General features: G+C 36.5%; 1 protein-coding gene across 19 annotated transcripts in view; it reads right to left on the bottom strand.

Moving 5' to 3' along the window:
* Positions 1-2,501: 2,501 nt before the first annotated feature.
* The window catches only part of RALYL (RALY RNA binding protein like), a 711,896-nt gene continuing 700,038 nt past the window's right edge, over positions 2,502-14,359 (bottom strand). For 17 of the 19 annotated variants that reach the window (XM_047842032.1, XM_047842035.1, XM_047842023.1 and 14 more), the window contains one exon: positions 2,504-3,499. In XM_047842032.1, coding sequence (XP_047697988.1) covers positions 3,482-3,499 — 18 coding nt within the window. In that variant the 3' untranslated portion in view covers positions 2,504-3,481. Of the gene's footprint in view, positions 3,500-7,314; positions 7,452-14,359 lie in introns of all 19 variants that reach the window. The other 2 variants (XR_007148511.1, XM_047842018.1) reach the window with 2 other exon arrangements.

Genomic DNA, 14,359 nt, shown 5'->3' with positions numbered 1-14,359 from the left:
TATAGATGTTACTTAATACCCCCATTCTATTCTCCCTTCTTTTTCTCACTACAGATAATCCTAAATTTGTTGTTATTCATCCTTGTGAGTTTATTTTTGTAACTTCTACAACTATTAAATGCTGGATACAAATCACAGGTATGGTTTCATTCACCTTCAGATTCATATTAAAACAAAACAAGACAAAAATAGGACATACCATTTAAAACTCTCGATGTCTACCTTCTCCTGAAAAATCAGGAAACCTGGCCAATCCAGGGCCATGTTTCTGGATCAGGCAGCCTGCTGGAACTAAGAAGTGGCTCTCTTCTCATCAGCACAGTGGCAATTAATGTATCCTGAGTGGCTTCTTGCCTGTTTCTTTCATTTATATTTATCAGGCCTTTATAGGTATTTGCATTTGTGATTTCTGTTTTCTGAACTTTAACCCGTTTAAGATAGTTTCCTTCTTATCTTCTGCTTCATTTCTACCTCAACTTATTCTGTTGTGTATTTCTGCTTTGAAGTTTTGTTTAAAAGATGGAAGCAAAATGTGTCACATTGTCACCAGTGATTAGTTGACCTAACTTCACAAGCAGTGGACCTATTTCCCCACAGTTTTCTTGAGCTGAATGCAGTGAGTAATGCTTCTTTTCTTTCCCCTAGCATTTCTATAATGGAACTGATGTTATTTAGAGTTAGAAGCCCACACTCCCTTTGTCGTCTCTTAAAAGCTCCCTTTTAAATTATTACACTAAATCTTCAGGGATTATAATCCCATATAATCTATACTTTGTTGATCTGGTATATATTTTATCCATATTTGTCATCAAAAGGAATTCTTAAGCCAGGAATGGGTAATGAATAAAGAGAAAGATCTATGATTTCATACTTCAAGTCCTGTGTGGAGAAAATTACGGCCAGTAACAAAGAATTGTACATTTTAATTATTCATTTTACTTTGAGAATAGTTAATGAACATCTGTGAAGGTACATACTCTCAATTTATGATAATGACTATTATAAATGCTACACTGTTTGTTGAACATTAAGGATAGATAAATGGAAATGAGAAAAATATCCACATGTGGATTCTATTTATTTTAATATAATTTATTGTCAAGTTAGCTAACATACAGTGTATACAGTGTGCTTTTTTGGGAGTAGATTCCCGTGATTCAACACTTACATAAGACATCTCGTGCTCATCCCAACAAGTGCCCTCCTCAATGCCCATCACCCATTTTCCCCACCCCCCCCAACCCTCTGTGCTCTGTAATTCTTAAAAGTCTCTTATGGTTTGCCTCCCTCTCTGTTTGTAACTATTTTTTTTTCTTTCCCTTCCCCCATGGTCTTCTGTTATTTTTCTCAAATTCACCTGTGGATTCTCTTAATAGACAATGCCTGCAATACTGGGGCATCAGATTATCTATCCCAGGCAAATGCATCTCTTTGGCAGCAAACCAAGAAATCATTCTGCTGATTTTATTCTCTTGTAGAACTGTATACAGGTTCTATTCAGCTTCAGAATCCAAGTGCAACAGTCGCAAATTCTCTAATACTCATTATGGCCACCAAAAAGAGTGCACCACAGGGGTGCCTAGGTGGCTCAGTTGGTTGAGTGGCCAACTCTTCATCTCTGCTCAGGTCATGATCCCAGGTTGTGGGATTGAGCCCCGTGTTGGGCTCTGTGCTGAGTGTGGAGTCTGCTTGGGATTCTCCTTCTCTCTCCCTCTGCCCCTCTCTCCTGCTTGCTTTCTCTAAAAACAAAAAAATAAAAATAAAAAACCGCATACCACATTGTGATTTTCACATTTCCAGGAAAGGTAAGTACATTCCCGATCGAGATCCTAAGTTCTTGTGTGCAAATTTTAATTTTTGCTTTCACAATTTTATTTTTTATTTACTTATTTTTTGTTTTTTTTCACAATTTTAGTTTTAGATAACTTTGCAGGATGGGATTATATAATTTTTCATTAGCTTATATTTGAAACACACAAAGAAAGTAGATAAATTACCATAAATAAATTAAAATACAAATATAAGAAAAGATACCCAGGTGATTTTAGATTTTAGTTTCTTTGAAAAAAGGAGGCCTTAATTCCTCTAGGTGTCCTTGGTGACATTACATGTACATGTCTCTCTGCTTTTAATGAGGAGCTTCCAGTCATTCGCAGTGTGCTTGTCTGACAGCACAAATGCCTCTGGGGTAGCTTTGCTTTCTATCCTGAAATACTTTCCTAAAATTCCATGTTTGAGTGAAAAAAAAATTCCTTCTAGAAATGCAAACAAGGATGTGACTTCTGTCAAGAATTGAGGGCCCTCTGGCTTTCTATTACATGGCAAATTAATGTGTTCTAGAATACCAGTCACTCCATGAAAAGCATGGGTATTTAAAACATATAACACACATTTTAGTAAAGTTATGTCACTTTCATTATTGCACTAACTTTATGGCACTGCAGGGACATAAAAAGTCAAACTGAGTATTAAAACTAAGTGCACCCCAAAGGAAAGATACACACCAACTTTGTTTTAAAAGAAACAGTATTTATTAAGAAATTATATGCTGAATTCTCCTACAGTCTGCGAAGATGGTTTCTTCCATTTCCACAGCACAAGACAACAGCAAAGAGCATCTGGAAAACACTTGCAATGCTTGGGAATGGAGCGTTCCTAGTAATAGGAGATGCAATGAAGTGATATGTGCACTATTTAAACTTTTGGGACCCAAAAACAAGACAATCTTTCCTTGCCAATATAGTTTTCACCTGTATTGGCACTAACCTGTCCAAGGGATCTCCTACTCACACTGAAGTACTGGGTAACAATTGGATCATTTCAGTTGAGTAGAGAATGCTCAATTTAATCACACATCAAAGCAACAGTCCTTTCACTATTGAATCACTGAAATACTTGCATTCTTTATTAATAAAAATGGTGCTTATGGAGGGCAGAAATATAACCTTTTCAAGTATTTTATCATTATGATCTAAAGTACTTTAAACTATAAATTAAAAATAAATTATAAAAACTAGCTTACGATGTATCTTTTCTTACATGACATTGTTGGAAATAAGCTTTAAACATAGAATTGCAATATCACCTGACTTTATATATGATCAACAGTAAAACATGCTAATCATAAAAATAGCTTTTACAAATATACATTTGTATACAGTGTCTCCCTTACCGTTCATAAATGTCCTTCACATTTTAAGACTTTAAAAGACTTAAAAAAAAACACAACATAATTAGCAAAGGGGAAAACACATTTACGATCTAAACCATAAAAACCTGACAATTATATAGCTTAGAACATAGAAGAAGTGGAATTTCTAAAATTGAACAATACTGTCCATTTTATTTATTTGGGTTTTTTTTTTTTTTTAAATAAATTGAACCAAAGAAGCTGCAATCCAGTAAGAAACCTCCTTTCACATTTCTGGGGGTTGTCACAGTTTCTCTTTTCTGTTCTCATGGCATCATTCATTACTTCAGATCACTTTATCTGTAGAAACTGGGAAAAGAAAAAAAAAGTATTTTAAAATATTGAGATATATGCTTCATTGTTGATAGCATACGTATATATAAGTTAGGTTCTCAGGTAAAATCAGGAAATGATAAAAGATCTAGATGTTTAGGGGGGCGCCTGGGTGGCACAGTCGGTTAAGCGTCCGACTTCAGCCAGGTCACGATCTCGTGGTCCGTGAGTTCGAGCCCCGCGTCGGGCTCTGGGCTGATGGCTCAGAGCCTGGAGCCTGTTTCTGATTCTGTGTCTCCCTCTCTCTGCCCCTCCCCCGTTCATGCTCTGTCTCTCTCTGTCCCAAAAATAAATAAACGTTGAAAAAAAAAATAAAAAGTTTAAAAAAAGAAGATCTAGATGTTTAGGAAAAACACTTTTGAGAACTTTAGGTTCTTGGATCCTTTGTGGGAGGCAATGCTAAAATTATTTACATTTACAATATGTTATGAGTTTTAAAGATCCAGTCCATTTATTATTGCCCGAGATCAGCAATTATCTTCCAACCAGAGCCCTTGACCAGGTCAGAGGGGAGCCACTTGAAGTCTAGGCTAGGGGAAGAGATCTGAGTTGCTTTTGCATTTTTGCGGCTCCTCACCAGAGTGACCATGGGACACTTGCCCTGTAACAGGCTTTGAACAGTGTGGTCCCAAGCCTTATGCACCTGGGAAAGGAGAAAAAGCAATACAGATTTCTGATCTGAGATACACAATCTTGGTTATAAGAGAAGAAAGCTAGATGCAAGAAGGGCAGTGAAAGACCCATCGTACAGCCATGAGACAGAAACACCACATAAGAGCCAAAATTTAATTGGTAGAAGAATTGAATTGAAAAATTGCATATGAATACGAAGATAAAATAATGCAAGATTTCAGTAGCGGGAAAAGGCATGCATTTGTCTTAGAATCCTATCAAGCTGAAGGTTTATATTTAGATAGAAAATATAATTATACTTATTATCCCATCAACCTCAAAGTTTTTGCAGTTAGATGGAAAATCTGTATATATGTTTTAAGAGACAAAGACAGGCAAATCAAGGTTATCAATTTGGATGGGAGTTGCTGTTGAGAAAAACATTGTGTGTCAGTTGTCAGTCCTGGGGGAGCAAATACCACCCACCAGTAATCAATCTCAGCGAAGGACTCCAAGCATTTTTGTCCATTGTATTTTGGTATCAGAGTTGGCGAGGAAAACAAAACACAGTCAGCATTGAGTGGAACAACGTTTTCCAGCTCCAGTAGTGTGCTTTGGTCCCTCATGGCTAGCGAATCCCCAAGGCAGCTGATTCAGGACAACTGGCCTATACATAACTCTTCCTGGCTGCAGTAAGAGGGCCCTGAACTCTGCCCCTTGGAGGCTGAAATACTGAAAGTTGTGTGTGACAATCATTAACATACACATTTAAGCAGAATACAGAAACACTCCTTGAATTTGAACCAGGAAAGATATTTTCATACAAGTGATAAAACTGACAGGCTTTGTGGCTCTCTGTTTCTTGGTAAGGAAGTACTGAAAGCCCAAGGCATGTTCTTATGTGGTGGAGTGGGCATTGAAAGACCATAGGCACAGGCTGCCTTTCCCAACAGTTGCTGAATCCTACGAATACCCAGAGATTAGGTAACGAACTTTCATTAAAATTTTGAAGCCTATACAATATAGAGATTATGAAAAAGACTGAGAATGGCAGTTGGGGTGGTGACAATTGCTTTGGATGTCTGTTGCTCCAGATCTCACCTGGCCAAGGTCCCTTGTTTAAAAGTATCAGTGAACTAGTATGGTATTTTCTCTTCCTTCATGAATATGCATTTGTCACTCTCAAAAACATAAACATCTGAGTAATTTCAGTTTACTGGGATGTTTTCTTCCTTAGTGAGTACATATCTTAATTCTTGTTAGATATAGAATTAAACACAAAGTACTTGCAAGAATAGAAATCATAGTACTAATGTTTTTGTGTTAAGAAAAAAATGTTTGAATATTTGAACTGCAAATACTTGTGTTATGTAAGAGAATTTAGCCTGTTAGTGTGCCAGTCCTGTGGTTTCAGTTCTAAATATGCTATTAAAAATTAATTGAGATATAGGATTTCAATTTTATGATTTCAAATCTTATGACCAAATCTAAAGTTTGTACATGTTATTGGAAAGTCTAAGAAAATCTTAGGCCGTATCGATACATTGAACTCATCATATTTTAAGAATTATTTCATTCTCAGAAAGATATGTTAAACTAGACAAATGAATTTTAAAAACTGTATAAAATATACTAAATTTACAAATGCCATTTACAGTGTCTGAATGCTATTTAATTAAGAAATCTGGAACAATCATTTTTCAGAGGACTTTCAGTACTTTGTAAACCCTGCTATACTTGACTGTAATAATAAAGGCCTAATAATTTTTATTTTAAAACTTTCATAAATCAAAAGACTAAGAATTAACAAAATATGCACCCTTAATAGTCTAGTCTCTCATCCAAAGCATTTGAAACTTACATCCTTTAAGGGCTAAGTACATTTTGATACTGTGATTCTTTCTCTCTTTTGCTCTTCTGCCCCATTTCCTCTTTCCTTTCCTCCTCCTCTTCTTCCTCACCCAGTCTATACTATATGCTTACTGATCACACATGCATGTGTTTTTAAAAATTAAACGTTACTCAAATGTGTTCTTCATGCAGTTCCTAGCAGTGTTCTCGTACATACAGTCAGTAAGTCTTTAAAGCACAACATTTTGAACTTATGGTACAAAGCAGGTGTGCCATGAGTTGTGTGCTGTAAAGAAGTTTGGGGTGCCTCGGAGGCTCATTCAGTTAGGTGTCTGACTTCGGCTCAGGTCATGATCTCATGGTTTGTGAGTTCGATCCCCACATTGGGGGCTCTGTGCTGACAGAGAGATTCTCTCTCTCTCTGCACCCTCACCCCTCTTGTGCACACATTCTCTTTGCCTCAAAAAATAAACTTAAAAAAAGGAAGTTTTATACATTTTCTATATGCACATACCAAAAACGATCCATTATCAATGTGAAAATGAATATGTGAATAAATAAAATTAAGTTTAACCTGTAGAATGATGCTGACATGTGAACATAAGGCATAGTGGTTTTGGGTTTTGACTGATAACACTTGTGTTCAGGAAGGAACTAAAGCTCTTTCATTTATATGATTGCAGTTGCCCTCTTTCTTGTGAGGCCTTCATAGATCACTCTTATTACACATGCAAGATGCTTAAGATGCCACAGCAGCTGTGTATGTATTGAGTTTCTTCAGGTTAAGTCATGGCAGATAACATTCATTTAGTATATTCTTACACCATCCTGCTTGTCTCAAAAGAGGTAATGAGTGGTTGTTTAGAAACTATCCATTGTAAGAAGAGAAAAATAGCCTGCAGATTTTTTGTGCATATTCCATTATCACTAGTATTTCTCCTTGCCCCTTCTTTTGCCTCTTGATTGTGAGTGATTACATAAAAATAATTATCCTGGCAAGAAGAAAAGGAGGTTTGAAAATAATTTACTAAAGTCTTACTTCCTTGCCATAAAGCTTCAAAGCATTTGCCCGTCCCTAGTACAAAACAAAAGCTCCATTAACTTTGCATTGTGAAGTAAGTGTTATTAACCATATGGATACAAGTCATGAATACAATTCTCCTTATCGAAAAACAATGGCAAAATATATTCACTAAGCCTTCCATAGAGCTTCCAGTCTGATAAAAGGATTGCTGTTTACTTCTAAAGGCAGGGGAGAAAGGGCACAACTATGACATTCTTGTTCCCTTTTTCTCAAGAATGACAGTCACTTGAGCTGATTGGCTTACTATAATGTGAAACTAATTGTGCTTTCCTTCTCTTGAATGGTGGGTAATTTATCTAGTGGCTATATGGGAGTCTGGATGCTCTTAAAACAAATTATCCTGATGATGAATGCTTTTCCAACTCTCAGTCTCTCCCATTTCTGAAAAACAAAAACAAGAAGAGCCACTCAGATGGGCCTGAATTGTACTGAACCAAGCAATGTACTTCTACTTGACCAAGTTAAAAAGGAGAGTATTAATCTACAGGGAAAGCACATTTAATTTTAAACCTCATGAATATATATAATATATATATAATATATATATATGTTTATGCATTTATTGATGTAAAATTGGTATATTTTGTATTGTAATATTTTGTATTGGTGTATATTGTATTGTAATATAATAATACATTATATTAGTTCAGGTGTACAACATAATAATTCAGTCTTTGAATATAAGGTGATCACAATTAGTCTAGTTATCATCTGTCACCATAGAATTGACTCCCTTTGCTCTTTTTACCTCCAAACCACCTTTCCCCCACTAAAAACCACCAATATATTCTCTGTATCTCTGAGTTTTGTTTTGTTTCTTTTTTGTTTTTTAGATTCCAAATATAAGTGAGATCACATGCATGGTATTTGTCTTTCTCTGTCTTATTTCACTTAGCATAATACCCTCAAGGTCCACCCATGTTGTCTCAAATGGCAAGATTTCCTTCTTTTTTAATGACTTAGTAGTATTGGATATATATACCATACCTTCTTCATTCATTCATCCATCCATGGACACTAGGTTGTTTCCATTCTTGGCTATTGTAAATAATGCTGCAATGAACATAGGGGTGTATATATCTTTTCAAATTGGTGTTTTCATTTTCTTCAGATAAATATCTAGAGGTGGTATAGCTAGATTGTAGGTAGGTCTATTTTAAATTTTTTCAGGAAACTCCATATTGTTTTCCACAATGGCTACACCAGTCTATATTCCCACCAACAGTGCATGAGGGTTCCCTTTCTCCACATCCTCGCCAGCATTTGTTCTGTTTGTTTCTGATAACAGCTATTCTGAAAGGGGTGAGGTGGTATCTCATTGTGATTCTGATTTGCATTTCCCTGATAATTAGATAAAAAGATGTGATGCTGAACATCTTTATAAAGGTATAGTGATAGGTAGAATAAATACACTTTACTAACAGTTCTACCAAAGAAAAATCACATTTTGGGGAGCCTGGGTGGTTCAGTTGGTTAAGAGTCCGACTTTGGCTCAGGTCATGATCTTGCGACTTGTGGATTCAAGCCCAGCATTGGGCTCTATGCTGACAGCTCAGAGCCAGGAGCCTGCTTCAGATTCTGTGTTTCCCTCTCTTTGACCCTCGCCCCACTTATGCTTTGTCTCTCTCTCTCAAAAATAAATAAACATTAAAAAAATTTAAAAATCACATTTTTAAAGAAGCCTTGTGACTTTTTTAGTGTCAGAAATGCCTCTGTTATCTTTCTAATTGAGATTTATAACTAATAAATAATGAAAGAAATATAGACAATTCATATTTTTTAGTTAGCATCCATAAAAGCAAAAAAGGTGAAAGAAAACATGTGGAAAATATAGGCTGTGTAACATTTTATAGAAAAGCATAGTCTAACAAGCAGGAGTTACCTAAATTTGTTGTCACCACCCATCATGTTTAGTGAGTAACTGTTCAGCCATTCACTTTTTATAGACAATGTGAATACATTTGGCTTTTACAATTCAATTCAAATTTCTAAATAACATAAACATTCCTGGAAGCTACTGTACATTGTAAGTTAAAACTTGTTTTTTATTAATAAGCTCTTGGGGCCAGAATTGTATTGTACTTTGCTAAAAGAATCACATCACAAAGACCATAAATGGCATGGAAACTAAGATGGCTACTCACTCACTGGGATGGCTACATGTGAAGGTAACTCCTCCATAATGTAGTTCTTGGAGGCTTAGTCTCCATTCCCGAACTGATGGCCATTTAAGATCTAGGGGCTGGGGGATGCCGGAAACACAGGCAAAATCGAAAGTGTGGTAGCCCATCAGAAACTTGGAAATAAAGTAATTGGGCTGTCTTCTGAGATTTTTAACTCTAAAATCAAGACTTAAATGATCAGGGTAGAGAATATACAGGGTCACTTAAGAGAGGCAGAATTTTCTAAGTCTTTGAGTCTAGACTAGAACGTAAGTGAAACTTACTAAATCTGCCAAAGAAAAGTGTTGATCTGAGGGAGACATGTTTGACACTGCAAGTACAGAAAAGTAGGAGAGTAACTTCTTGGAGGGTAACTCAGTTGCACCCATTCGGGAGAAGGTGTTCTCCACAGAAGAAGGCATCCAAATCCTGGAAGTGAACCTAGACTATGGTGACAGATGTGGACACATCAGGCAATCTCAGAACATTCAATCAACTCTTTGCTCCAAATCCATGCTCCCCAGGCAAGACTTCTGATTATAATTTGTAACAGTATGCCCTTTGGAAGAGAATGCTCAGGCCAGAGGACACAAGACTGGCCTCCCTTTCAGTGATGGGAACCACCATAAATTCCTAAACAGATCTTCTGATATACCAGATTGGTTACTTCACATTTCTCTGAGGTATTGTTCTACTCCCAGCATGCTGACAAGTAAGTTCTGTGAGCCTATGAAGCCACATACGGGTCCTTATGGATCTGTGTTGCTGCTATCTCTCCTAGTTTCCCAGTACTTGCCATACATATTTTAAGGTCTTTAATATAGACAATATTTATAAACTACATGTCAAGGAATATAGAATTTCATTGAACTTGAGCAATAAGAAATCAGAAATTACCTGACCCTCTCCTGTTATAATAGGTGAAGATACTAAGGCCCAGACAGTTTGAAAGGCACGCCCAGGTAGTTGATAGAAACACTTACTAGACCCAGAATCTTGACTGCTATCCAGAATTCTTTTCCTTACATGTTTGGTTCTCAAACTTTAATAGGCCTCAGAAGTGGCATAGTACATTCAGATTGCCAAATTTCTGATTCGCTAATGCTATGGTCTGAATGTTTGTGTTTCCTCAAAATACATATGTTGAAATCCTAACCCCCAATGTGATGGTATTAGGAGGTAGAGTTTTTGGAAGGTGATTAGATGATGAGGCCAGATCCCTCATAAATGGGATTAGTGTCCTTATAAAAGAAATCCCAGTAGGCTCCCTTGCTTCTTCCACCATGTGAAGACACAGCAAATGACTGCTTGCTTATAAACTAGGAAATGGGCTCCAAGCAGACACCTAACACTGCCATGATCTTGGACTTCCCAGCTGCCAGAACTCTGAGAAATACATGTTTGTTGTTTATAAGTTGCCCAGTCTGTAGTATTTTGTTATAGCAGTCTAAATGCACTAAGTCAGCTAGGTCTGGAATGAGGCCCAGGATGTCACATTTCTGATAAGTTTCTGAGTGATGCTGATTCACTTTGCTGTTGAGCACCAGTCTTCTGTGAGTGGGCTGTTTGCCCTCCTATATGTCCAGCTGAGAGTAAGATCTCTGTTCTTTCCCCAAGGCTACTTCTTAGAATTATTTATTTGGCTGGCAATCCCGAGAAGTGAGGTAACTCCTCTCTGGAATGAGCCACGTAGTTCTGTAATAAATCTTGTGTCTGTATAAAGAATAGACTTGCTTACTGCTTATTGGAAAGCTGGATTCTCTATACTCAAGATCTCTCTTTTGTAGGGCACTGTACTGCATGTAGGCTTTACCTGGCGGAGGCATCTTGGACTTGGGTCCTGAGCTTAGGAAACCAGGACAACTATCCTGATACTCCTATGTCTTTTGCTTTGAGTAGCAAAGTCTTTTGTCTTATCAGCATCCATGGAACTAGGGATGTTTAATTTACTAGCTTGAATAGTTATTTTGGTAAGAGTTCTCCTGCTTCAGTTCTCCTAAATACCATCACCCTTACTTAAGTTGGGTCAATTCTGTTAATTCTTTCTTCCTTTTTTAAAACTTTCTTAATGTTGATTTATTCATAAGAGAAAGAGAGAGAGAGAGAGAGAGCACAAGTGGGGGTGGGACAGAGAGAGAGGGGGACAGAAGATTCAAAGCGGGCTCTGTGCTGACAGCAGAGAGCCTCATGTGTGGCTCCAACTCACAAACCATGAGACCGTGACCTGAGCCAAAGTTGAATGCTTAACTGACTGAGCCACCTAGGTGCCCCTAAGTTGGATCAATTCTTGATCAACTAGAGGGACTCTTAGCAAGTCACGACTCCACTGGCAAACCATCTTCTGGATGTCCTCACTTCTTTTCTGTCTCCATGCCACCTCCTCTCTCCTTACTTACTTTTTTGCTTCTAATTCCTAACAGTTCATTTTTGAAATCCACGCCCATGATTCTGCCCGATAACTCCCATGTTTTTATCCTGTTCTCCATTTGTCTCCCAGTGTTCAAGAAATAAGTATGGCTAAGATACAAAAAAGGTCTTACATGTCTATAATGGATCACAAACATTCAAATAGGTAGGCTTTGTTATTCCATAACCAAATAGAAAGATGAAAAGCCTGGGGAAATCAGTTATTTGGTATAATATAATAGACTTAAGTTACTGCATGAGTAATGCTGTTTGATTTCCTTTTCTAAAACTGAAGGAAAATATAATACAATATTATAAAACCAGAATAAAATAAAAAATAATGTTAAAATAATTTAATTCTATGTACCAAATCCAAATACACTGTATTCCTACAAATATTATAAAGTGACTGCCAAGTTTTGCATCATTCATATTTTCATTTACTTTATGCGACTGACTTATAGAGAGAATATAAACAGTTTGATAGTGAAGTGACAAGAGTGTGGTAATTAATGTAAAAGTATAATTAGAAATGCCATCTTCTTTATGGATGCTTGGTGTTGGTTCATGGCTTACCATATGTGATTTAAAAAAACCCACTCTTTTCAGAGTTAAATGACATCGTTTCCTATAACTAAATATGGCTCTCTCTAACAAGGACATTAGAACAGTAACAGTTTTTAACATCTACACGCAAAGAACATTTGTGTTTCTAGAGTGCATTTCATTTAGTTAGTATCACAAATAAAATGCTAATAACGCAAATAGCATGCGGTCTCTTGGATTCATTATAGGAATAATTTGTTTAGTGAAGCAAGATGCAACAAAGTCAGGAGCCATATATTGTCTTATCCATTCTCGCTCCAAAGCATCAGAGAAGCAGAGTAGCAGAGTCGTTAATTAAGCAGGTGACCTAGGATTGTAGAGTGATCTTGTCAAACCTCCCAACCAGAGCAGCAGTGCCTTCCATGGTAATCACTGCTGATAGGTGCGTAGCTTTGGCTTGTTTACCTTAGGGGTATAGAACTCGTTATCTCACAAGACATTTTGCTCCTTTTGTAGAAAATCGTGGCCAGAAAAGAATTTTCTATCTTGAGTCTAAATCTGCCAAATGGCTAGGTTATATATTGCGCCCAAATCTAAGGAGTGTGGTGACAAGTCAGGCAGGTAGATGGAATTTGAGCATTACAGAAGTACTAGGTGGCTCCCATCTGTGGGGGTATGGATTCAGGTCAGATATCCTAAGATGGCAGGAGAGAGGAAGGCAGAGATCTACTACAGGGGGGAAATGGATTGGTATTAGAACTTAAAAGCTGGTATCTGAAGAATGAGACTTTCTGGTTCTGATTTATTTATTCATTTGTTTTTGGGGACTCTGTTTGTTCCCAGAATAAAGGAAGATCCGGTTATTAGAAAAAAGCTTAGAGCAACTGTAATAAGCTTACAGCAAGAGAAACAGCAAGAAGGTTTTAGAATCTGAGGCATTTGAATTACTTAGCTGAGGCTTCCTAAATTCATTCCACGTAGAGACTGGTTTGAGTTATTCTTAGAATCTGGGACTGGGCTAAATCTGTGGGCATGGGCCACAAGTCATCATAATAACTCTTATTTGTATAGTGTATAGAAGTTTATAAAACACTTTTGATTTTCTTTATAAACCAGTGAGGTAGATTTTGGGGCAAGAATCATCCTTACGTTATTCATTAATTCTTGAATCAGAGAGTGAGTGTCTTGCCTGAATCAAACCCAGACTTTTTATTTAAGGTCAGTGCTTTCCTTAATATTCTATTCTGCCCAGTTGTGGGAAGGAGGAGAGTAGGGAAGCAGACTGGGTATATCATCAATTTTAGTACAGGTGATCTCAACTGGGATATGAAAGTACACTGGTGCCCCATGAGGAGTGGGAAAAAAGAGATGGAATTATTGGGAATGTACCAGGATTTGCACATAACTTACAACCTGCCTTTCCCTGATTTGTAGCAGATTTGCCTGGACTTTTTTTTTTTTAATTTCCATCTTGAACTAATTTAAAAGCCATTTTAATTAAAATTTTGCTTTAGTCATCATCTGTCTAAAGGAGAACATTTATGTTATAAAATACATTTGATTAAGAAAAAAGAACATTTAACTTTACAGTAAAATTATCTAATGTGAGTTACATAATTTTATTTAAAACATCTATGTAAAAAATTTAGTTAATACTGAAAAAAAGTTAATTATATTGCTAAATTTTATGATTTACCAGAACTTGGATATTCTGTTATACATACATTAACACAGTAACATTTCTTTTTTTTCCCCCAAACTCTTCCCTGATACTTTCTGAACATAATTATGATTGTGTTTTGAGTATTCTGGGCTCACTGACAATCACATTTGACTAGCTGAATTGATAAATTATAGTAATTTTATTTGACACATAACTTGTGTTTGGTCATGCATCAATTTCTGACTTCTCATGCTAATTACATAGTGTCTAACAACTGTTAGTGACTCCCAATGCTGGAAATGGCAATGATAATTTTAGGATAATACTCCAAATTGTGTAAGTTAATTCCAGTGCTAGCTGCCAAGTGCCGATTAATGCTAAGATTATTATGAACTTTGAAATTTCATATATTTTACTCCTTTCTATAGTTCTTTGAGTAATTTGTTTTGCATCACAAGAAGAAATATTTTAGAAATCATTTTATGTCAGAAAAATGGGATTTAAAATTGATT

Source organism: Prionailurus viverrinus, chromosome F2, assembly GCF_022837055.1.
Source record: "Prionailurus viverrinus isolate Anna chromosome F2, UM_Priviv_1.0, whole genome shotgun sequence".
Classification (NCBI taxonomy): Eukaryota; Metazoa; Chordata; class Mammalia; order Carnivora; family Felidae; genus Prionailurus; species Prionailurus viverrinus.
The sequence above is the reverse complement of the archived record's forward strand: the minus strand, read 5'-3'. Positions and strand labels throughout refer to the sequence as shown.